Raw genomic sequence first — 22656 nt, 5'->3', positions numbered from 1 at the left:
CTAACTTTGTTTGGTATAGCTGCATGAATAAAGGGCATACTCTTTCTAAGACTCTAATTTTCAAAATTAGACCTCCTAGCTATTTTAGTAGCTAACAAGATACTTTACATATAGATTGGTTAGATAAACCTGCTTGATGGTAAAGTGTACTAAATAAAATAAGGTAGTGTTGTTATACTGGAAATTTACCAGTTAATGACATTTAATTGTGACTGCTCTATTAGAGTGTCTCGATCTTTAGCACAAAAATTCAACCTTATTTGTCTCATTTTCATAACTGTAAAGTGTATTTATACATTGTCTTCTATTGCCTATTGGCTTTCTCTACTTCTGAATACATTGTTAATGCACGATTCCTGTTCCTGGTGCCAATATAGTCCTGTAAGTACAAGGAGTGCAAGAGAAGGCCCAGGGGAGGCAAAGCCCCCTTGGCCCCCCTTAGATCCACCTATGTTGTTACACATGGAGTTTTATAGTCAGTTACTAAGTTAATGGTTGTTACCCTGGATGTGTTACATAGAGACACATAGGCAAAAGTAGCTTATTTATTTACTGGGAAGACAGTACAGCTAACTCCCAAAAACACAATGTAATCATACAGTAAGGACCACAAAGGTGTGGGCGTAGCCCATGAAAAATATCACCCAAAAACCAGCCTCACTTTTCCCAGGTGATGATGAGGTAGTATTGGTTAGGCAAAACTATGCCCAAACAAGCCTTCAGATCAACCCAAAATGCTTTCAACAAGTTGTTATGGAATCAAGTTGTTAAAACAAAAATTTATTTAACAGAATTTTCTACTGACTGACTGACTGACTGACTGATGTCTTCAGACAAGCATGACTCGATAACGGCTAAGGCTATGGGCTTGATTTTTTCACTGTTCAATGTCGGTTCAGCTCAAGAGGTGCCTTTTGGCATACCACAGTATGTACAATGCATTCTTCATGAACTTACCAGTGTCCTCCTTTGTGTCCCATTCATCTTTGCTGACAGCAAAAAAGTGTCAATTTGGCGGTAGCACGTGATGGTTTCCCTTCACAACGAAAATCGTCTGTATTTTTCATAGTGGCTATTTTGATTGCAGAGGTGTTTTCGAACAGTTCTTGATTCGCACTGTTGTGTAATGGGTTGAACATAGCTGACAATGGAGCATAATGGATACTTCACTTTTCAGACGATAATTGATATAACTGGGGCATGTGGCGCCATTTCTTTCTTATGATGTGGTATGCGTGGGTTCACCAGTCATTAATTAGTATTTACAAGAAAAGTTAACAAACGAGTACAAAAAAATGGAATTTTCAACTAGAGTAGGGACCATAGCACATCGATAAAAAGTACTGAAACAAGCTGGAGCAGTGCACGATATTAAATCACAGTAAAACAATAAGAAGTGCTATACCCTATGTGCTATGGTCCCTGCTCTAGTTGAAAATTCCATTTTTTTTTGTGTACTTGTGTATTTACAATCAGATTAGTTATGATAATGAGCAGTGGGAGGGGATCACCCTTATGTATATTGAATTTCCTAATTAATCTTTTTGTGATGAGGTTATAGTATTGTGCTTTTTGCTTTACAGGCTGCTGACCAGTTACATCGTGGTAAAGTAGGACAGAAAACCTCTAAACAAGCTCTGTTACACAATGAGGGACATTTGAACTTTGCCCTCACTGTAACTAGAGGGTTTGAGCAGCAGATACAGGCAGCTATTATAATGGAAGTGACTGATGAAACCATGAGAAGTTTTATTAATAGGTTTGTGCGTGTGTAGTGTAGTATAGGGTGTGTGTGTGTGTGGTGTGTAGTGTGTTTGTGTGGTGTGTGTGTGTGTGTGTGTGTGTGTGTGTGTGTGTGTGTGTGTGTGTGTGTGTGTGTGTGTGTGTGTGTGTGTGTGTGGTGTGTGTGTGTTTGTAGTGTGTGTTTGTGTGTTGTGTGTGTGTTGTGTTGTGTGTGTGTTGTGTGTGTGTGTGTGTGTGTGTAGTGTAGTGTAGGGTGTGTGTGTAGTGTAGTGTAGGGTGTGTGTGAGTGTGTTTGTGTGTAGTGTGTGTGTGTGTGTGTGTGTGTGTGTGTGTGTGTGTGTTTGTGTGGTGTGTGTTTGTGTGGTGTGTGTGTGTTTGTGTGTGTGTGTGTCTCTGTGTCTCTGTGTGTGTGTCCCTGTGTGTGTATGTGTGTAGTGTAGTGCGTGTCTGTGTGTGTGTGTAGTGTGTTTGTGTGGCGTGTGTGTTTGTGTGGTGTACGTGCGTGCGTGTGTGTGTGTGTGCATGCGTGCGTGCGTTGGTCACTGCTTAGTCTTGACTTTGACTTACTTGTGTGTATTTTCTCTACCTGCATTCAGTAGAAATTTGTTTCTTTTTTGTTGACTTTCTTTGCCATTAAGCTTTATGTCAGTGTGTATGTGTGTTGTGTTTTGCAGGGGACTCCCAATGTATTCATCAGAAAACGCAACAGACTACGACAGTACAGAAGTACTGCAGATGATAAATATTTTAAAGGAGTTGTTGAAATATTTTGAGCCAGCTCAAAGGAAGCAACTACGTAAGTTTTCCAACATTGAAGTAATTTTGCCCCATATTGCCACTACAGTACGTTTGTACTTGCAACCTTCAGTGCTCTATGCTATATGCTGTATGCATGCGACCACCTCAGATTTTGGTAAAAGTTATAATGTCATGTACATCATATAACATTCATGTTTGATTTATCAATACATTCAAGCGTTTATTTTGTGTACATATTTGTAGCTTACCATGAAAAGAAGAAACAGCTGACCATGTTGAAGGAGAAGCAGAATCTCTTTCACAATCAGGTAGTGTGTTGTGACAATGTCTATGTATCTTATCAGGTTGTGTTGTAGGGGAGGTTGAAGTTTGTGGCTAGTGTGATTCAGAAGTTGTCACTTGTTGGGTCATCTTCTGGTGATGGTAACTTGATTGAAGTGAAGCATCTTCTTTTCCAGCTGCTCTGTTAGTTTATACCTCTCTCTGTACTGTGTATGTAGCTGTTGTGTGTGGGTGTGGGCTGTGAATGCTGCACACATACTCCCCATCCCCTGTGTGTACAGACATATATGCATGCATGGATGCTTCGTGTATCAAAACCTCAGTTATGTACCTGAACAACTTGATCATCTGAACTCCAAAACTGACTGTTCTATTACAGTATTTTATGTATGCAATGGACTTCAATTATCCTAACAAATTCACTTACACATTTGTTTAACCCTAAGAACAGTTCAGATAACTGAAGATTCACTGTGTATTGTTACAATGTTAGTTATGTAATATTGTTACAATGTTAATTATGTGCGCTTACTACATATATGGAGGCACTGCCTGTCACATGATGTTTTGTCTATAGATGCATCTCTGTGTTGTACATACTGTCGCACAATTACAATCAAACGCATGTACACATGTGCGTACGTATATACATACTTGAACAGTAGGCTGTCTCATGCTCTCAAGGGCTAACCTGATTGATTAACCTCAAGGCTTATACTCTAAAAATACACTGCAGTAAATCACTGACTATACACTTTCTGTGCTGTTCTACAGTTGACTCACTGCTGAAAGTCAAACCTTGGTATCACATGGTACTTTGTTGGTTACAAAATCATGTCAGTGTCTATTAAGTCAATGTAGTTAATGAAACAATGACACAGTATTGCCACATACAAACTCTACATAAATGATAATAAGGGCATACTCATGAAATGTGTTGTATTTTAGAGAATCACAGTGCAGTGTATGTTAAGCTATTGCCTTATCATGTTTTGATTATTTATTCTCTAGCTGCTATGATTAAGGGTAACAAGGTTAATTGTTCTCAGTTTGTTGCCAAAAGCTGGACTGACATGTTCATCAAAGAATTGACCAATCCAACATTTACACATGGTATGTGTATAAGTGTGCGTGCGTGCGCGCGTGTGTGTATGTGCGTTCGTGTAGTGTGCGTGCGTGCGTGTGTGTAGTGTAGTGTGTTTGTGTGTATGTAGCGTGCACGCGTGTGTGTGTGGTGTGGTGAGAGAGTGTATGTATGGTTTGTTCAGTGTTAAAATCTTTCTGCAACTCTTGCAAATTGCCTGTAGATATTTTGGAAATACTATTACATCAAAGTGCTGAAGTGGTTGAGTACCTTCATGAAGAACATGTAAAGGCCATTGCTAACTTGTTGAACACTTTTGGAAGAGAAGGGAAGGTAAGGAAAACTAGAATATTACACACTATGTACCTTATAACATACAGTGCATATAAGTTAGATGGTAATATAGTTATACGTAACTGTGAGTTGACAAGCTCTGGGCACCACACACCTTCACATACTTTTAACCGCACAGCTGTGTGTATTCTGTGCTTCAAATTTTCAACAGTAGGCTCATCTTTGTATGTGCATCTAAAAGAACACATGTATCTTCTTTCATGTGACAACGTTCATTGATTACCTTGCCTCTTCAAGATGATAGTACAGTATTGTTCAAGCCCCAATGGTCTAAAGTATGTAATTGAATGGGGAAAGCCTTAAGCCATACTAAATTAATCGTACTGCTCAAACACAATGTTGTCTCACGAGAGTGCAAATGGTTAAAAATAAAAACTTGCTAATTAAAGGATGTGGCACCTGTTTTGCTCACGAGTATTCATCCTGTTTTGCTCACGAGTATTCATCCCGTTTTGTTTAGGATGAATACTCACAAGCAAAACGGGTACCACACCCTTTAATTAGTAAGTGTTTTAATTGCTCGCACGCGAGACAACATTACATTTGAGCAGTACCGTACATATATGTTGCATGGACTTTTTACCATCTAATAGGGACCAGCAGGTCAATGAAATGAAAATAATTTCAGCTATAACCGACTATTTTATTAATTACATGACTGCTCTATTAGAGTATCTTGATCTTTTACATGTAGGAGCTCCTTTTAGCTACTATAACTGCTTGCACTGTCTACAACCATAATAGCACTCATTTTAAGAGATCATGTGATTTTTACTTACTTTGCCATAATACTGACCCGCCACATTCGTGATCCATAAGATTAATTCGTATGGCTTTTAGCGAGCCCTACCATATGAGAATATCTGTGGTAGATTCACATTGCTTGCTTGCTTGGACGGTACCTTCATCTCCTTATAAAGTAAAAAGCAATTAAAATGTAGAATAAACAATGGCTAGCATTGCAACCAAAAGCCACTTACGTATGTGCTACCAAGGATTCACTATTCTTTGATTTTTAAACATGATTGTTCATACATGGATGCAATCCTTTTAGCTAACCACAAAATACTACATGTTCCATTAATTTGGTACCCATCTGGCCTTATCCTCTATGATAACTGATATGTGTGTGATATTTCTACAGAAGCTAAATGGAGTGATTTTAACATATGTGAACTGTTGAGCGAAAACCCAATTTGTTTACATAATTCTGTTTTTGAGATAAATGCCATTGAAATCCATTGGGTAAAAAACGCTTGCTACGTAAATAGTTTTACATATGTTTCAATCGCTTCAATAAACAGTGACGGAAGACTCGACTTAAAATATCTAATATACCAATGGATTTGCCTCTTCATGGAAAGTACGAATATCTTTGTATCATTTCTGTTCCATGAAGCAAATGTGAGTTACATGTGTTTTTGTGTACATTGCGGTAAAACATAACTTCATCATAACATTCTTACTTTAATAGCATGGATATATTTGGGCTAAACACAGTACCTTGATGAATGCCCCAGTTCATGGTGAATAGAATCACACAAATCCCAATTCTGTAGCCCGTTGCACTTGAAACTTATGATTGGTTAAACAAGCACCTGTGATTTTTCCCGTATACGTAGGTAGGTACTGTACAAATCGATTGTTTTGCTCTCCTTGTTGTCTATTGTTATAACTCTGAGCTAACGGCTAACATTGGTTTTTCCCTCTAGACAACAAAAGTCATAAAATGAAGTTCAAGGAAAATGCAAACAAATCAGGTTTTTGCTCAGTGGGTCACATATGTTCTTTGTCGCATGACTAATAACTGGCTGATTCATGACTTATATGTATCTGTGCAAGCAAGAAGACCAAAAATAGCAGTTAAAGATTAGTCACACAGTGTTGATGAATAGTAGTGTAGATTATAAACTCTGCTGTTTTTGCCAAAACTCATTGTCTCAATATGTACGTATGTGCATTATATCAAGAGATTTTCCCAGCACGGTGTTACCATTGCATTGATCACTGTATGTAGGTCATGCAGTTGTTAAGCAGTCTGTGTGTGTGTCATGGTGCGGCAGTAAGGGAGAAACAAAGACTTTGCTATCATCTCATGGCAGAGGTTAAAGACTTGCTACTCTTCCCAGTAATGCACAACAGAGTGTATTGGTTAGTGATTGTGTTGTGAAATAGCCTTTGAATACGTGTTGTATATAGACACTGTCAAAAGCATACATAACCACGTATATGACTTACGTGCAAAATTTACTGATGCATACTGTACATCCTATTAAAGGCAGGCAAGATCTACCAGTTGCATCAGCACATTGCCTATTATACTAAATGCTTGCTGGCCGGTTGCTTGGTCTGGTTTTACAAGTAGTTTTGTCTTCCCTTAGCCATCTTTATATGGGGTACAGATTCAGTGTTCTTACATCATACATAACTGGTATTTATATATATGTACTGTATACATGTGGTATACATTCATATTTCTTCTTTGCTAGCTACCGATACAACTTGGAACTTGTAGCTGACATGGACAATGCATTAGCACACTGCTGGTATTATGAGGTCACAGTTACCCAGGTTACCTCACCTGATGATCATCATCTCCGGGCTGGCTGGATAGATCTGGAGCACTACAGACCAGACCTGGGCACCTTCAGTGAACAGTTGGGAACTGGCTACTCTTCTGTTGGCTTTGATGGTAGTGTAGTGTGGACTGGTGGCCATTCAGTCAGTGACTGTGCAATGACTTATGATGAAGAGTCACTACAGCTTAATAGTGGTGTTATGAAGAATGATGTGTTTGGATGTTGTCTTGACACTGTTAAGGGTCTTATGACGTTCACACTGAATGGTATCAAAGTTGGTACTGAAGTGCACATGGGACAATCCAGTGGAAGGTTTACTGCAGCTGTGAGCTTCTCAGCTGGAGTACAGTAAGTTTATTTGTAGCCAACAGAAATTCTTGTGTAAAATAAATCACTTCAGTGAAACCTCTCTAAGCAAACTCTCTGAATTAGGGAAACAATATAACAAGGTCAATAATTTTGGTCCCAACAAATCTGATTGAATACAAATTTTACCTCTGAAAGTGGAAATCTTTATAGTATATTACAGCAAAAATGGGCCAGAAATTCCAAAGTGTCCGTAATAGAGAGGTTCCACTGTACGTCATTACAAGAAACTTAAGGGTGTTACTTTGTACAGGATATCAGTGGCTTTTGGTGGCAATCATGGACTGCTTAAATACCCAATACCAGCAGGATATAGTCCTTTAACTGATGCGCTTGTCACAAAACTGGTAAGTTAGTAGCACACGTCACATTTAGACCATGTTATTGTGTTCTCCACTAGGATCGGATCTGGTTTCAGCCTTGCGTCAGTGTGGGTGATCCAGTCAAGATGTTGTTACATGGTCCTCAGAAGTTAGCAGTACACACAGGGTTCTGTCCCATGCCCATTGACACCAGTGAGGTATACAATGTGCAGTATTGTTGTAGTTCCATACATCATCTCCGTGTACACTCTCAAGGTCAGTTTACCATCTTGGGTGGAAGATATAGAGCACAGATTAGCAGCACATATTCATGATGTGTGGGCAGTGAGCAAGATTGATTCTGGATGGACCTATAATGAAGTGAGTGTTCTAGTGCATGTACTTAGCACAGGACTGTCAACTTTTGACAGTTTACAGAATGTGAATGCAATTTACATGGTTGACTCCAGTTATCTGAACACCTTTGTTCCTTGAGTCTGACAAAAGTGTTTAGTTAAAGATTGGCACCTCAAAAATGCTTTGTAAACAGATCTTCTTTACTGTGCCACACCTTAGATAATTAGCTAGAAGGATTTGCAATTCCATGTTTGAAGGTAGCTGACAGTTGATCAATCACATACAGTAGAATCCACTGCTTTGATTGTTAAGCTACTGTATGCAGGTAATTAAAGGTCCATCTGGCTTTGTAGAATTGTGTCTTCATTCGTAGCTTTTGAATAACTATCATATGCTTGAACCGACCCATGTGTTTTTGGTCGGAATCCAACAGCCTGTAGATTGAGCCACTTCTATAGATAGTTTAACTACGTACAGCACAGTGTATTTGCTGTCTTTTCACTCAAGCTACTAAACTGAAGTTTCAAGACTCCTGATGTCACTTACGATAGCTATGTACATGCTAAATCATGCTCACCTTCCAGAAGCCTAGTACATAGCTAATAATACTTCTAAGATGTAATAATGATCCTTGTATTTCTGATAAATTATTTTTGAAAATGCATTGTTCTTTTTGAATTGTTTCAAAAATTCACAGAGCTTTGTTCAATTACTTTAATAGAACATACAGAGTACACACCAGCATTCTAAGTCATTTTGTGTGTTGATAATTGAGGTATTCAGATAGTGCATGTCCAAGTAACCAAGGGTAGACTGTGTGTGCTACATACTTTGTAGTCATAGTTTATATGTTGAATTAATCAGCATACAACACTTCATAATGTCTTTGTAACAAACATCGGAAGTTTCCATTTTGCATGGCATCATATCTGTCTTTTGTGTAAAGGTTCGAAACAATGAAAAGAAATGGCACCCAATGTTGAGGCCATACTCTGCACTGACTACTGAGGAGCAACAATATGATCATCAGATTTCAGAGGAGACATTAAAGTATATCAACACAACACCAAATGTGTAAATATTTGTGTATTCATGTGTAATAGGACGTTGATAGCACTTGGATATTGTGTGATGCGTCATGAAGCATTGCAGTCACCATCAATAGTGTACCAGCATTTGGACCGTGACAAGTATGTGTGTGTGTGTGCGTGTGTGCGTTATTTGACTGCATGTTTTCAACTACTAGAATGCACATACGTACAATACATACTATGCATATAGATTTTACGCTTTTACATAGAAACAAAAAGAGGAAGGTCAAGCTGCAAGTGTAGATGTCCTTCCTTGTACTCAATTATACAATTTCTAATCTCTCCTTAAGCTGTATATATTAACAGAATGTAGTTATCATCAATATAGGGTTTATCTGAACACTTTTGTGTTGCTAGAAATAATGTGTTGAGGATAACTGATGATCCACTATTTGTAGATGTGAATACAACACATTATTATAGTAGAGTAGTTCACTAACTACTTGTTCACTAGGTATGAACAGAGTAATGGTTATCTGCCACGACCACTTGACCTGTCAGCAGTGACTGTACCAGAAGATTTGATGGAGCTCATTCACATGTTAGCTGAGAACAATCACAAAGTGTGGGCTAAGGAGAAGATCAAGGATGGGTGGAAATTTGGTTCAGCTACTGTACGTCACTACACAAAACACTATCATACAATTTTCTTACAAGAGTAAAGATCACAGTTTTGCAGACCTTATAGTCAATCCTGGCTTTGCATTCCACATTCACCATTGAATCTGAATTGTCCACATATGTAACATGGATAGTGTGCTTAGCTATACATGTGTCCTATACAGTGTGGTTTTATGCACAATATGTGTTGTTTACAGGACAATGATTCCAAGCGTAATCCTGCTCTTGTGCCTTATGCTAGCCTTGATGAAGAAACTCGCGACTTAAACTGGTGAGGAACTTACTGCAGCAATGCTCATATAAGTTTAATACAAATCCACCTATTTGGCTTTACTGAATGTACACATTTCATTTCACAACTTTTTGAATCAGATATTTTAAGGCTGTGGCTATTTTCACATGGTACTTACTTGGTAGTTAGTATTAGAGTGGTTTTTATCTTATTCATCATTAATCATTAACATTTTCTTAGGAATTCTGCTCACGATGTAGTACGTAGTGTCATACTGTTGGGATGTTCTCTTGAGCCGACCAGTTCCAGTAATAGCCAAACTGTGTCAGGTGATTAACCCTCTCACTATTGGTCACTGTGTTATGTACCTGTTGTGACCAGACTTGTCCCTTCAAGAGAGTGTAGTGGTCAGTGAGACAAGAACATTTCGTGGACAATACTCTCATGTGCTGACCAAAGGAAAATGGTACGTAAGTTGATACCAAAATATCTATGCACGTTTAGCCATGCTTAGTCATGTAGTGCACTATAATAGAGAAATGTTAAAAGATTATAACACTTTGTGTATGATATTGCAGTGTTGAAATAAAATGTATATTTCTGTGTTCATGGATACATTTTTAAGAGCTTAAAAAAGACATAATTGTAATTTACTTTATAATTTGTCTATGCGTACTTAAATAGTAAATATTTGCTAGGTATTATGAGGTAAAGATCCATACACCTGGAATGATCCGTGTAGGGTGGACTAGGCCACACCTACCAGCTGGAGTAGCAGTAGGAAGTGATCACAACTCTTATGCTTTTGATGGATATGCAGTAAGGAAATTCCCTTAACATTCTTATGCACTTAATAAAATAATACATATTCTTTTTAGTTACTCAGTAATATAATGTGACTTGCATGAACCTCGACAGCAAGAAAAGTAGTAGCATTAGTAGCAGCAGTAGCTTTAACAACAACAGCAGCAATGGCAGTGGTGGTGGCAGTGGCAGCAGAAGTGGCAAACATTAGTACATAGTTTAAGTAACAGTAGCAGCAACAAGCAGCAACTGAAATGGCAGCAGCAGTAGCATTGCTAGCAACAAGTAGCAGCTGCAGCTAAGGTGACAGCAGCATCTGCAGCAGTAGTAGCATTGGTAGTGGTAATAGCTTCAGGAATGGAAGCTGCAGCAGCAGCAGCAGCAGTGGTGGTAGCAGCAGTAACATTGATAACAGCAGTAGTTTCAGCAACAACAGCAACCAGCAACTGCAGTGCATGAGTAGTAGCTGCAGTGGCAATTAGCAGTGGTAGTGGCCACAGCTATAGTAGTAGCTACAAAGACAGCCACAGCAGCAGTGGAAGCATATGCAGCCATGGTGTTAGCAGCAGCTGCAATGATAGCCACAGCAGCAACATGAGCAGTATACACTGCAACAGTAGCAACTACAAAGATAGGAGGGCAGTGGTAACCACAGCTGCAGCAGTAGCAAAAGTAGAAATGGAGGTAGCATCGGCAGCCGTATAAGCACCAGCAGCCTCAATAACAGATACATTGGCAACAGTGGAGCCATGGAAGCAACCAAAAGGCAGACACATATGTAGCATTGGGAGTCACAAAGGCAGCAGGAGCCACAGCGAGCAGCCACACAGGTAGCAGGATAGTAGCAGCTTTAATAGAGCTAATGCACTGGGTGTGGCACTGTGCACACATACTCGTGAAAGCCATTTTAATTGTGAATGATACACAATGCCTGACAAAAAGATGTGTTCCAGTTATTACTCCAGACTTAATGATGAGGTAAAGAACATTATGATGATAATAATTGGTGATAATGATCTGTATTGTTGAATGAAAGCAAAGAGTAAAAGCACCATTTGAAACCTTCGTGCTGCATCTACCTCAACACTGCCCAACTGTTTTTTTTTTCCTTTTGTAAATGGTGGCAACTTCACTTCTGGACAATAGACTCCAGCATTCTCTCTTGTATTGTGAATTCACGATCAGCCAAAATTACATCACCAGGTAGCAGTTTACTTAACAAACCAGAGTGTTTGGTAATGTAGACCTCGGATGCTCTACTTCCCCAGCCATTGGAGATGTATACAATCGATCCGTAAGGAACTCCACCGTGATGTGATGCTTGTAATTTGACCAGATTTGTGCAAGTTGGCAAATCTGTAGAAACAAATTCAAAAATGATGGTAACCCAGTAATTTTTATCAATATGCATCAGCACTTCGGCTTTATTACTGGTTCTGGATTTTAAGTTATCACAAACGTTCTGCATGTCTCCTTGTTATTGGTATGCTTCTTCTTCAGCTCAAGACAGCTCATCTGCAGCTGGATATCTTTCTTAGCCCTCTCAACCATGACTTCTTCTAAGAGCACGTGCACAGTACTATTAGAGCTACTTGACTCGTCCATGTCTTCATCCCAACTTGTTCTTTACTGTCACTCTCTGCCTTTTCAATGATTGCCTTTGTTCAAATTTCTCAACCTGTGCTTGAGTTTGCCTTTTAACATGGCCTGGTGACAGGATTGTTACTCTTATGCAAAGTGCCTACACATATGCAGCTATCTATCTCACTCTTCTACCTGGATCTGTTGGTATGTAATTTGTAGGAACCGATGCTGCTTCCCTTCTTGAAAACATTGTGGCAGCTTACAGCACAGCAATTCTTCACCAAGTCTGCAAAAAAGCAATCCACTTTTTTTAATGAAAATCCACTCAAAATGTTGGCTTTTCATATGTGTGTGCAGAACCACGTATCTTGAATAAGCTCTATAACAACAGTACCTTCTGCAACAGTAGGGACAGCAAATAGAGCAGCTGCATTGACCATGGTAGTAGCAGCAGGCAAACTGCAGCTGTGGTTGTAGCGGCAGCAGCCACAGTAATAGGAGCAGCAACTGCTGCAGAGGCAGCAACAGCAGCAATAGTAGCACTATTGGTAACAGCAGAAGCATCAACAACATCAGCAATGATAGCAACAATGGCAGCTGCAACATTGGTAGCAGCAAAACATCAGGTGCAGTGGCAGCAACAGTAGAAGGAGCAGTGGATGCCTCATATTAACGGGTGATCTAGTAATTTAATTACAGTCATATTAAGACAGTGTGAGTACTGAGATAAGGTTACTAGAACTTGGCAATTAAGGATGTGTAAACGTTTCCTTTTTTGATGGCAGAAATGAAGACCATGTGCACGTCAACAACACAATAAATATCTGCTAAAAACTCTGTGAGATGTGAGGTTCAGCTTTTCTTGTACACTATTTCTGATCCTAATGCCATTTTGATGATTGTGATCAGCTAGAGTTAGTGGTAGAATACAACCTCCTTGCCCTTATCAATGAAAATCAATAAATAGATTATTGTATCTAATGCTGAAAGCAATACCTGGAATGTCAGTTGCTGTTACTGTTTGACCTTGGAGTTTCCCAACTTGCTAAGAGAATGTTTTGTAGCTTGGAAGCAGCAAAGTTCTGTGAGGAGCTGTGGCTTGTGCAGTTTCGATGCTTGTAACATGCTAGTCAACTAGTCACTTCTTGACCGAACTTAGTGGAGGTACACACTGACGGAGGGAACTGGTAAGTATTTCCAAGACAGGTGTGCTAAGTCTTGTTAGTGTTGGGTTTCCTGACATCCATTTGTTCACTGTAGCTGCTAGAGTCGTTTTAGCAGTACACTAAAAAAAACTACCTTCAAGTTACAGTTGTATGGATTGGCCTTAGGAGGTTGTACGTACTTTCATTGCAAACTTCAGGATAAGAGAGTTACAACCAAGACAACACATTTACAGCACTATATTAATGGTTACAGTTCATGAAGAGTCTGGTCTATGACTACGTATGTGTACCTAAGTATGTCCATATTTGTGGTTACAGTAGGTGGGTCATAACAGTACATACAATAGTTGGCATTTTATTGCAAGCCAATGATGAATCTCACAGCTTGATGACTTATCTAGTACACTTGTTGTGTAGCACTAAACATTAACCATGTAGTCGGTCTTGTATTACGTGTGTTTGTGTGTGTGTGTGTGTATCACTGATAGGCCTGCAAGTGGCATGTCACCTCAGAGAGGTTTGGCAAACGTTGGAAGGTGGGAAATGTGGTTGGGTGTTACCTTGACCTTGAAGAGTTAACAATGAGTAAGCAATTCTGTAACTGACATTTTTGTACTTATGAATACACTAACCATTTTAATTGTTAATTTGTAGTGTTACTGTTGTTTGATAGCATTCAGTACAGATGATTAATGTCGACTGTTTTATTAGAGTTTTCTCTAATAGTTTTACTTGTTACATTGCTATACCTAATGGTGTGTGGTCTGCTTTCTCTGTAGTGTTTGCTGTTAATGGTAAAATGCTGTACACTGGGAATGAAGAAGCTGCTTTTAGAGGCTTTGAAATTGGGGCAGGATTTGTGCCAGCTATTACAACAGCAGTTGGACAAAACGTGGCAGTGCATTTTGGCAAGCCTGTTGTTGTAAGTTGATTGTATCTTCTATACTACCAACTTGATGCTATACTTATTGGCAGGGATGGGATACTCTGACATATTACAACAATTGCAGTGGCTACTTTCCTGTCTGCAAGTACGTATGTACGTATGTAAACAATCTAGACATAGTATACTTACAAGGTGTATGAAATTTGCTGCACACTACACACACACACACATGTACACATACACTTGTGTACATGCATACATGCACACGCGATCATGCATGTGGGGACGCACGCACGCACGCACCATACATGCCAGTATGCATGCTCACATGTATCATGCAATATACTACATATGCACCCATAGCACTCTACAGTAACTACTCATTTTCATGTCTTGTAGAAACATGTGTGATAACATACCCTTGTGGTACTCTACTACTTGTGGTCGATATGAGCCAATTGTGGAGAGCCATCATCCCACCTTGTCAGTAGTATGTGATAATGACAAGTGAGTACATTTAAAACCAACTGAAGAGCATTTAGAATTTCTGATGCGTTTCATGTGGTGTTGTTTCATGTGCCTTATTTAGTCATGAAGTATCTGATAGTATCACTATTCTAAACACGTCAGCTGAAGGCCAACACCATCACACCACATCAGATGAACTGTGTTTAAGGCTTACCATGGGCTTGCACTTTGATCCTAGTCAAAACCATTCCACCCCAAATTCACCCATCCATTCGTCTCAACGTACTTCTTTCTCGGTAATAGTACCAGCAGGTCAAGATGCTACGTTAATTTACATTGGGTGGACTACACAAGACTTTAAGTACTTACCAACACTCTTTAAGAAGTCACCCACAACTGGTAAAGCCCCTGGTTGTCAAACTATCAGACTAGTGGACACCCGAAGCTCCAGTAGTGAGGAATATGTAACTGGTTACATGACCTGCCTGGTGGACTTGTTCAAGAGAAGTCGCTTGGTCAGAATGGATTCCACTAATGATAATATCAGTAGTGACTTTACTATTGGATGTATTTTAGACTTGTTAACTGGTAAAATCTCTTATACTCTCAACAAGGAAGATGTCACACATTGTGATATTAAGGTGTGTGTTGTGTGTGTGTGTGTACATATGTGTGACATTTTTGTGAGCATAAGTGTGTTATTAATGTCTGTGTGTTTAAGTATATAAAGTCTTGTTAAACTTGTCACTGTTTTACATTACCATTTCAGGTCACCCATCGTGGTAAACTCTACCCAACTATAGTCACCACACCCACTACACAAACTGTCGCCACATTTAAACTAACACCAGAAGAGGTACAGTGTAGTAACATCCAAACACTGCAGTATATAAAAGTGACAGTCAAGTACTTACGTAATTACTGTTTTGTACAGGGATGTGTAGCATTGTCTCACCTGGTGCTGAAGTCACTCTGCCGAACACAGACCATACCCATCCTACCCCATCGAGTTAAAGTGTTGACATACAGCAAATCCTACTGGAACAGAGTAGACTATTATATTAGCCACGCCTCCGTTGACCAGCGGTTGGGATCTTACTTCGGTGACCTCGTGTTGGAGACCACAAAAGAAGGTACAAATGATGTGTATTGTGTGTACACTTGAGGGGGTACATACTTATAGTATGCGCTATGTAAATGTACCATGTATGTATCTACCTTTGTATTGAGTGTGCCATGTGGCATCTGTGTGTCTGTACGTATGTGTGTATGTGCATGTGATATGTGCATAATACTGCTTTTGTCTTGTAGAGAAGGTGATATCCTGTACTACAACTGAGTTGGGAATGATATTCAATATTTCTGAATTATTCGAACACGATCAAGTACGAAAGTTAGTTGTACATGTGCATGTCAATCAGGTTCAGTTTAACAATTGTATTTTAACTGGTCAGGTTCTACTTGAACACATTGGTACTGTTTTGTTCAATTTGTTCCCATGGCAATGAAAACGAAGCTGCTGATATCAAGAAAAGACTGAACAAAGACTTGTTGTTGAAATGCCTTCAAATTGAAGGTATTGTTTAACTAATAATGTCATGATGTATGTATTGTGTGCAGGAATGCCTTATTCTGTTAAAAAGGCTTATTATGATCTGTTTAGTCATCTTTTCCTTCATCGTCAAGTGACAACCAGGTATGCTGTACTGTATGTGTAGTGTGTCTTTGTGTCTATGTGTGTACTGTGTCCATATACAAAATATATGTCTGGATTATGTATGTGTGTGTGTAGTGTGTATATGAGTACCAAGTGACATTAATGTTAATTTTGCAAGCCGTTCCACCTTACCCAGCTCATACTGTATAAATTAGCATGTTCGACATCACAAACAAATACAACACTATTGCAAGTTATGTACATACATATAAAACATCTTTAAGCTACATATTGCATACTGTATGGATAAGCTGTCAGATGCAAACCCTTTGCTATAATAATTTCATTGATGCCAAAGGTTACTCACAAGAGGAGAACGTATTATTCAGATGCCACCATTTAAGGAATCAACCCCAACACCAGTCAACACACCTGCTACTGAGAATGTGAAGTCGTCACTGTCCATGTTGGTTGCCAGCTCCTTATCTGCCATTAAGCCAAAGAAGGTATTCACACTGAATCACTCAATAAGTGGAAAATTAACCATCACCTCTCCAAATTTTCAGGTAGTGTATGTAAATGATCTGCTGTATAACAGTAACTTGCACACATACAAATGCTGTCATGTCCACCCATATGTAGTATAAGAGCACAGATACACACACATCATTAATTGCTATGTACGTGTATTAGGGTTGAGACAAATAGTTCACAGCTTCATTCGGTTTCATAACATTCGGATGCTGCTTTACCCCACCAAAGCTTCATTACCATGGATACTAAAAAGTTGAACCAGTTGCACAAGTATTGTCACTACTTGTGGAAGCTGCCATTTAAGTATTTTTTGGTGTAGTTATAGTTTAAACAATGATTATACTGGAGCTATAACAGAGTATAGAAGTTTGTACCACACTGTACATCCTAACAACTATCAATTGTGTTCATTACTTGCTGACATGACATTCATAACAAAGCTTCAAAGCTTCAGTAATATTTTCAAAAGAAACTTTGGAGGATGTATTTGTACCCCTAACATGTAGTTCAAAAATTATTAGTGTTGGTGATTATTTTGCATGTTATAATCCCTCATTGAATAATTATTGCTGTACTGCTATCAGTTGTTACTTTGTACCTTATTATACGGACTATAGGATGACAGTCCTGCTGATGTGATTACTCTTAAGCACATAGTGTTCAGTTCACTGAGACGGATCCTTATTAGAGGTGATCTCAAGTGTTCTGTGCTATCTGAAGAAGACAAGGCCAACCTTGTAGTGTGAGTTGGTTACATCTTGTTGACTGTACTGTGTTAAATGTGTGTTGTGTAGTCCTCTGCTAAACATGATGGACAGTCTTCTTATCATTGGTATGTCTGTAATGTGATGTTGTTACTAGTGTAGTTCATGTTACAAATGAATGGTTATCATAATCTTGATAGAGTACTATTGCCTCTTTTCTGCATTGCTAACTTGTTGTGTAGTTGATGTTAGTGGGATAAGTTAGTTATATTCCGTTACAAGTGTAACAACAATGATATCATCCAAGTATACGGGATATGACTATTTTATATCCCAGTGCGCGGGAGTGCGTGGAAGTTTATGGATAGTAAATTAAGTTCCGGTTTTAGTTCCTGTCACTGTGCTCAAGATTTTGTCCGAATTATGTGGAAATTCAACTTCATAGCTACAAGAGAGACCCTGCATACTGCCTATAAACTGTAGCAAAGAGCGATGTTACGAAGCAGCAGTTCCAGGTACGATTTGCCTTCATCAGAAGTTGTTTCACGTGGCGTGTAAGAGAAAAAAGACCAACAAGTGGCTACCATAGTCTGAGATAGAATGATGAAGCCATAGGTTATCGAAAGAAGTTAGTCCTTCACCATAGTGTCCATTGGGAGTGATTGCTGGAGCAAAAATCGGCACAGACTGTTCTTGACATTTGTTAAACTATTGTATTGGTAACTTGTAGTGTTACTGTGTAAAGGATTAACTGTTTTCTTGTAAGGTTTAGCAGATTTAAGTGCTGTACTGGTGTGTTTTGTATCAATATTTCCTTATTTGGCTCTTTGTTCCATTGGTAAACAATACCATTCACAGTTACTATGATGTCACGAACAAGACTCACAACAGGGTGATAAGTTAGTTATCACTGGGTGATAAGTTAGTTATCACTGGGTGATAACTAATATATTGTACAGTAGCAGCGCTGCTCTGTCCAGCTGTATGGTAGTTATAACCCAGCGAGGTGCTTTGACACTCCCACACACTGGGATTTAAAACTTACTTACATGGTGTCAAATCTCTGATATCAAATATTTTGTCTAATATGTTGCCTGTGAATGAGATGCTCTAATAGAGCAGTCATATATTAATAAGCTGTCTTTCTGTCTGATTTGTGACATCACTAACTTGGCAACCAATGCCCCATGGAATACTGTACACAATGGAAGTACTCTTAGTAGAGTGCAGAATTGCAACATAATTATGCAGTAAATGAGGGGTGGTGAAATAACTGACGTTTTGCAGGTCAACTTGAAGAGGAGAGTGATATTACCCAATTACTTAATGTCCTAAAAGGAGGTGAAGTGTATACCTTGTATAATGTGAATAAGTGTTAGTTGATTGTTCAACAGATGATGATGATGATGAGTTTACTGGTTTGCTTGCACTTCCTCTGAATGAACCTATCAAATTAGCAGTAAGCGTTTATATAATTTTACACAATGTCATTTTTTTTAAAATCTGTTAACAACAGAGCCTACACACATACTAAACAATGAGGGTTCATCACCTAATCTAGTGCTGACATAAACACATTTTTGAATTACACCTTGTGGATTTTAGCCTAACTACCCAATTGGACGTTTTTGTTCCCTGTACTTCATAACATACTGAAAGCAATACATATTTTATATTCTTCTCTGTACCAGTCACTTTTCAATGCTTACACACACAATAGCATATGTACACATTATCCATACTTACATAATTGCTGGTAACTTCTCATTATCAGGTGTGTGACTTGCTACAACACTTGTGTGACTGCCAGTTACAGCACAGAGTGGAGGGGATAGTGAAGTTTGCTCATGACTACACTTACAAACTGAGGAAGGTACTTGTTTATTGTAGTGTGTTCAGCTTCAAGAACATGGTGTGTTAATAGAATCAGGAGGGAAGATACAAGAAGGAAGATAAACTTCTTCTACCAAAAGAATTTAGAACTGCTACAGATAAACAGGTTACAATATACAATGTTCTGTTTATAGGTGGTAGAAATGGGATGGAGGTCAGGGGAAGGGGGTCATATAGCCTTGAATATAACACTCTGGTGTGACAGTTTCTGTCAAAGCTTTAATTTGAATAGTTTGCCTCGGATCATCTAACATCTTGTTGCCTCCCAACACCCCTCACAATGATATGCATACTGTGCACTTATTGAGGCTTGTTTTGTATACCCCATGTATCTGGATTTACACCCCATCCAAATAAACAAGGATTCAGTCCCATAGCCCCTCCTTATCACTGTTACTGATTATATAGTGATGATCTCTCTTTTAACCACTGTACATGTTATTACCAGGTTCAACGAATGCTGAATTTCACAGATGTTGACAATCCTGGGGACTGCCCAATCAGTAAAGAATTACGTCACACTCTAGTACAATTTCATCGTAGCTTGCGGGTTCACTGTGGAATATCTCATAGTGTTATTGATACGGGGTCTAAACAGTTGGAAGAAATGGACACCACAAGACAATGGAGGAGACTGTGGAACTTGATGTTTAATGTCTGCTCGAATGGAGAAGATGAACCTGACTCAGCAGGTAGCTTGCATGTTTAGTAATGGTGGAACTAGAAATTAGCTGCATAAAACATGTTGTCTGCTCCTTATTCTGCTATACAAATAGGTCAAGACATCAGAAGATTCAATATATGCATTATTCTGTTCCAATTAGGTAGTGTCACAGAATTGCAGAGGTTTATTATAAAGACAATGGTGAACTGGTCCAGAGAAGAGATATTAGACCCACATCTTATCTCAAAGATCTTTGCCCTGCTCTACAGGCAGTACAATGAAGTCAATGAGGTGTGTTCAATGAGTTTTAAATGTACGTACGTATCTAGATTTTTGCTACATTTCTGCATGTGTACATCATTCTTGCAGTGTAATGTTTATTGACTGAATCGATGTAATTCTGATGTCCTTTAGGTTGCTAAAGCCCTTAGTAACACTTATGTGTTAGAGGAGAACCCTGCCTCATCCAGTGGTTGCAGTAATGTGATGGCATTCAGAGAAGCCCTAGCTGCAGTGAGGATAAGATTAGAAGTGGGAATTGGTTTTGAGGAAGAAGACTTACTAAATAGTGCCTTAAAGTCAGTTATAAGCACACAATTCGATTGCAGTTCATATTGTATATTATACAGATCATTGTCTCATAACAAACTCTTCAAAGATCATCCTGAGTTGGTCAGATCACTTGGTGTTCATACGTTAGTGTTGCAGCTGTTAGATGTCTACCTTGGTATTGATCAGACTGCATCACATGATAGACATAATGCCAGGAAACTAAAGTCATTAGCCAGACATGTGAGGGACTCTGTGTGTTGTGTGTCACTCTGTTGCTTTAATGAAGTTCTCTAATTCAGCAGTCGCCAACTATCACTGGCTTAATACATTATATCATACATATTGTACACCTCGTCTACTACCGCCACTCCTTAAGCTCTATTTTAGTTGTTTAGGGTGGGTCATTAATCTCATGTACTCAATCTACCTTGTTTTCTAATATCTCCACACCTTCAGGCATAATATAACATACACACAAAGTCTAGGTTTATCCAATAAGTACGTAATCGTGACCTGCAATAAGAGCACTTAATCTTGTCATGCGAACATACGGCACTAGTATCACTGTGAAAGATTCAGCAGCTTCTATTGCAGAAAGAGCCAAAGCTGATAAATGTAGCATATGATAGAATCTAAAGCAGTTATACAATGTGCAATGTATGAAATTTATACACCCTCAGGTCCTTATTAGTTCCCTTGCTGCACTAGTGCACTACTAATTTGGGGCTTTGGGTTTATATATTCGATGGGCTCCACATAATGCCTGTATATTGTACATATATAGAGAACCGTCAATTCTGTGGTGATAAATTGCTGTAAGTTTCTGTGCAAGTTTGCCAGTGTCAACAGTGACAATCAGAGAGCTCTGTTCCCACACATTGGAGGACTACTGAAACACTCTGAAGACCATCCGGGTTAGTTATACGAGGAAGGGTTGGTAATACAGAATGAACATACATTTTTTTGGTACAGACATGGCTGTCAGCACTGATTATAGTCTTGTAAGAGTTGCTACTTCAACTATCAGTAACAACGAGGAGTTGGTGTTTGAATTAACTGAGAGTCATTTTGAGCATGTTGTTAGCTTATTAATAGCAGTGTCCACGTCTCAATCCGAAACAGATGATGTTGATGCACAAGATAACTCTATCCACCTTGGAGCAATGAAAATTGATGGGAATGAGGTTAAATGGTCTCCTAAGGGAGCAGAACGATTACTGGATTTTCTAAATGCTTCAGTTTGCGTCGCAGGTAACAGAATAAAACCATCTGCTATTGTGTGTGTGCGTGTGTGTGTGTGTGCGCGCGTGTGTGTGTGCGTGTGTGTGTGTGTGTGCGTGTGTGTACTTGGATATGTGTGACTGACCACTGTATGATCCTACAGGCAAATCCATCCAAGAGAATGCTCTGATAATCATAAGACTTCTTATACAGCGACCAGAGTGTCTAGGACCAGCATTAGCTGGTGATGTCTCCCTTGGATTAGGCTGTGTCTATACTGCAGTGACTTCTGATAAGGACCTCCATGAACCAAACATGAATTGGTCATTCTCTGACTCCATATCAATGAATATGTCATCTTTATACCTCAGTGATGGTGGAGGAACTGATATCGTACTGCCATTCTACAACAGCTTAGTGAGACTGTTAGCCTGGTGCTCTCCAGATATTGAGCGACTGCAAAGTGGCAGTAATACTAACACTAATGAACTAGAGAGGTCTGTACAAGAGAATACTCACCATATCCTGTGCAGTTTAATCAGGAAGGAGGACATCTCTGTTATATTGGCATTGCCTTTTGATGAATCAGAAATACTGTCCCCACATCACAAGGAGGTTGTGTTACAATTCTTGGACAAGGTTTATGGTTGGACTGAAGCAGAATTTTTAACTGAGTTACTTTCCAGTTCCTTTATACCAGACATTAAACTTGCACTAGACCTACACCAGGTACAGTATATGCATATACATCAT

The 22656-nt window shown here is 39.0% G+C and overlaps 1 protein-coding gene across 2 annotated transcripts in view; it reads left to right on the top strand.

Moving 5' to 3' along the window:
• LOC136265599 (ryanodine receptor 2-like) overlaps positions 1–22656 on the top strand; it is a 49853-nt gene that overhangs the window by 9300 nt on the left and 17897 nt on the right. The window contains exons 15-56 of one of the 2 annotated variants that reach the window (XM_066060474.1): positions 1584–1759; positions 2418–2539; positions 2746–2810; positions 2859–2967; positions 3796–3897; positions 4092–4201; positions 6240–6373; positions 6712–7149; positions 7421–7514; positions 7568–7687; positions 7746–7850; positions 8773–8876; positions 8930–9016; positions 9372–9531; positions 9736–9809; positions 10011–10099; positions 10152–10236; positions 10469–10589; positions 13813–13909; positions 14104–14246; positions 14300–14355; positions 14610–14717; positions 14818–15319; positions 15448–15534; positions 15613–15811; positions 15990–16071; positions 16133–16254; positions 16299–16374; positions 16694–16901; positions 17487–17611; positions 17664–17701; positions 18861–18914; positions 18968–19032; positions 19348–19446; positions 19498–19572; positions 19915–20158; positions 20291–20421; positions 20545–20708; positions 20760–20922; positions 21467–21596; positions 21655–21933; positions 22067–22632. In XM_066060474.1, the coding sequence (XP_065916546.1) occupies positions 1584–1759; positions 2418–2539; positions 2746–2810; positions 2859–2967; positions 3796–3897; positions 4092–4201; positions 6240–6373; positions 6712–7149; positions 7421–7514; positions 7568–7687; positions 7746–7850; positions 8773–8876; positions 8930–9016; positions 9372–9531; positions 9736–9809; positions 10011–10099; positions 10152–10236; positions 10469–10589; positions 13813–13909; positions 14104–14246; positions 14300–14355; positions 14610–14717; positions 14818–15319; positions 15448–15534; positions 15613–15811; positions 15990–16071; positions 16133–16254; positions 16299–16374; positions 16694–16901; positions 17487–17611; positions 17664–17701; positions 18861–18914; positions 18968–19032; positions 19348–19446; positions 19498–19572; positions 19915–20158; positions 20291–20421; positions 20545–20708; positions 20760–20922; positions 21467–21596; positions 21655–21933; positions 22067–22632 (6108 nt within the window). Of the gene's footprint in view, positions 1–1583; positions 1760–2417; positions 2540–2745; positions 2811–2858; positions 2968–3795; positions 3898–4091; positions 4202–6239; positions 6374–6711; positions 7150–7420; positions 7515–7567; positions 7688–7745; positions 7851–8772; positions 8877–8929; positions 9017–9371; positions 9532–9735; positions 9810–10010; positions 10100–10151; positions 10237–10468; positions 10590–13812; positions 13910–14103; positions 14247–14299; positions 14356–14609; positions 14718–14799; positions 15320–15447; positions 15535–15612; positions 15812–15989; positions 16072–16132; positions 16255–16298; positions 16375–16693; positions 16902–17486; positions 17612–17663; positions 17702–18860; positions 18915–18967; positions 19033–19347; positions 19447–19497; positions 19573–19914; positions 20159–20290; positions 20422–20544; positions 20709–20759; positions 20923–21466; positions 21597–21654; positions 21934–22066; positions 22633–22656 lie in introns of both variants that reach the window. The other variant, XM_066060473.1, reaches the window with a different exon arrangement.

Source organism: Dysidea avara, chromosome 9 (assembly GCF_963678975.1).
Source record: "Dysidea avara chromosome 9, odDysAvar1.4, whole genome shotgun sequence".
Taxonomy (NCBI): Eukaryota; Metazoa; Porifera; class Demospongiae; order Dictyoceratida; family Dysideidae; genus Dysidea; species Dysidea avara.
The sequence above is the reverse complement of the archived record's forward strand: the minus strand, read 5'-3'. Positions and strand labels throughout refer to the sequence as shown.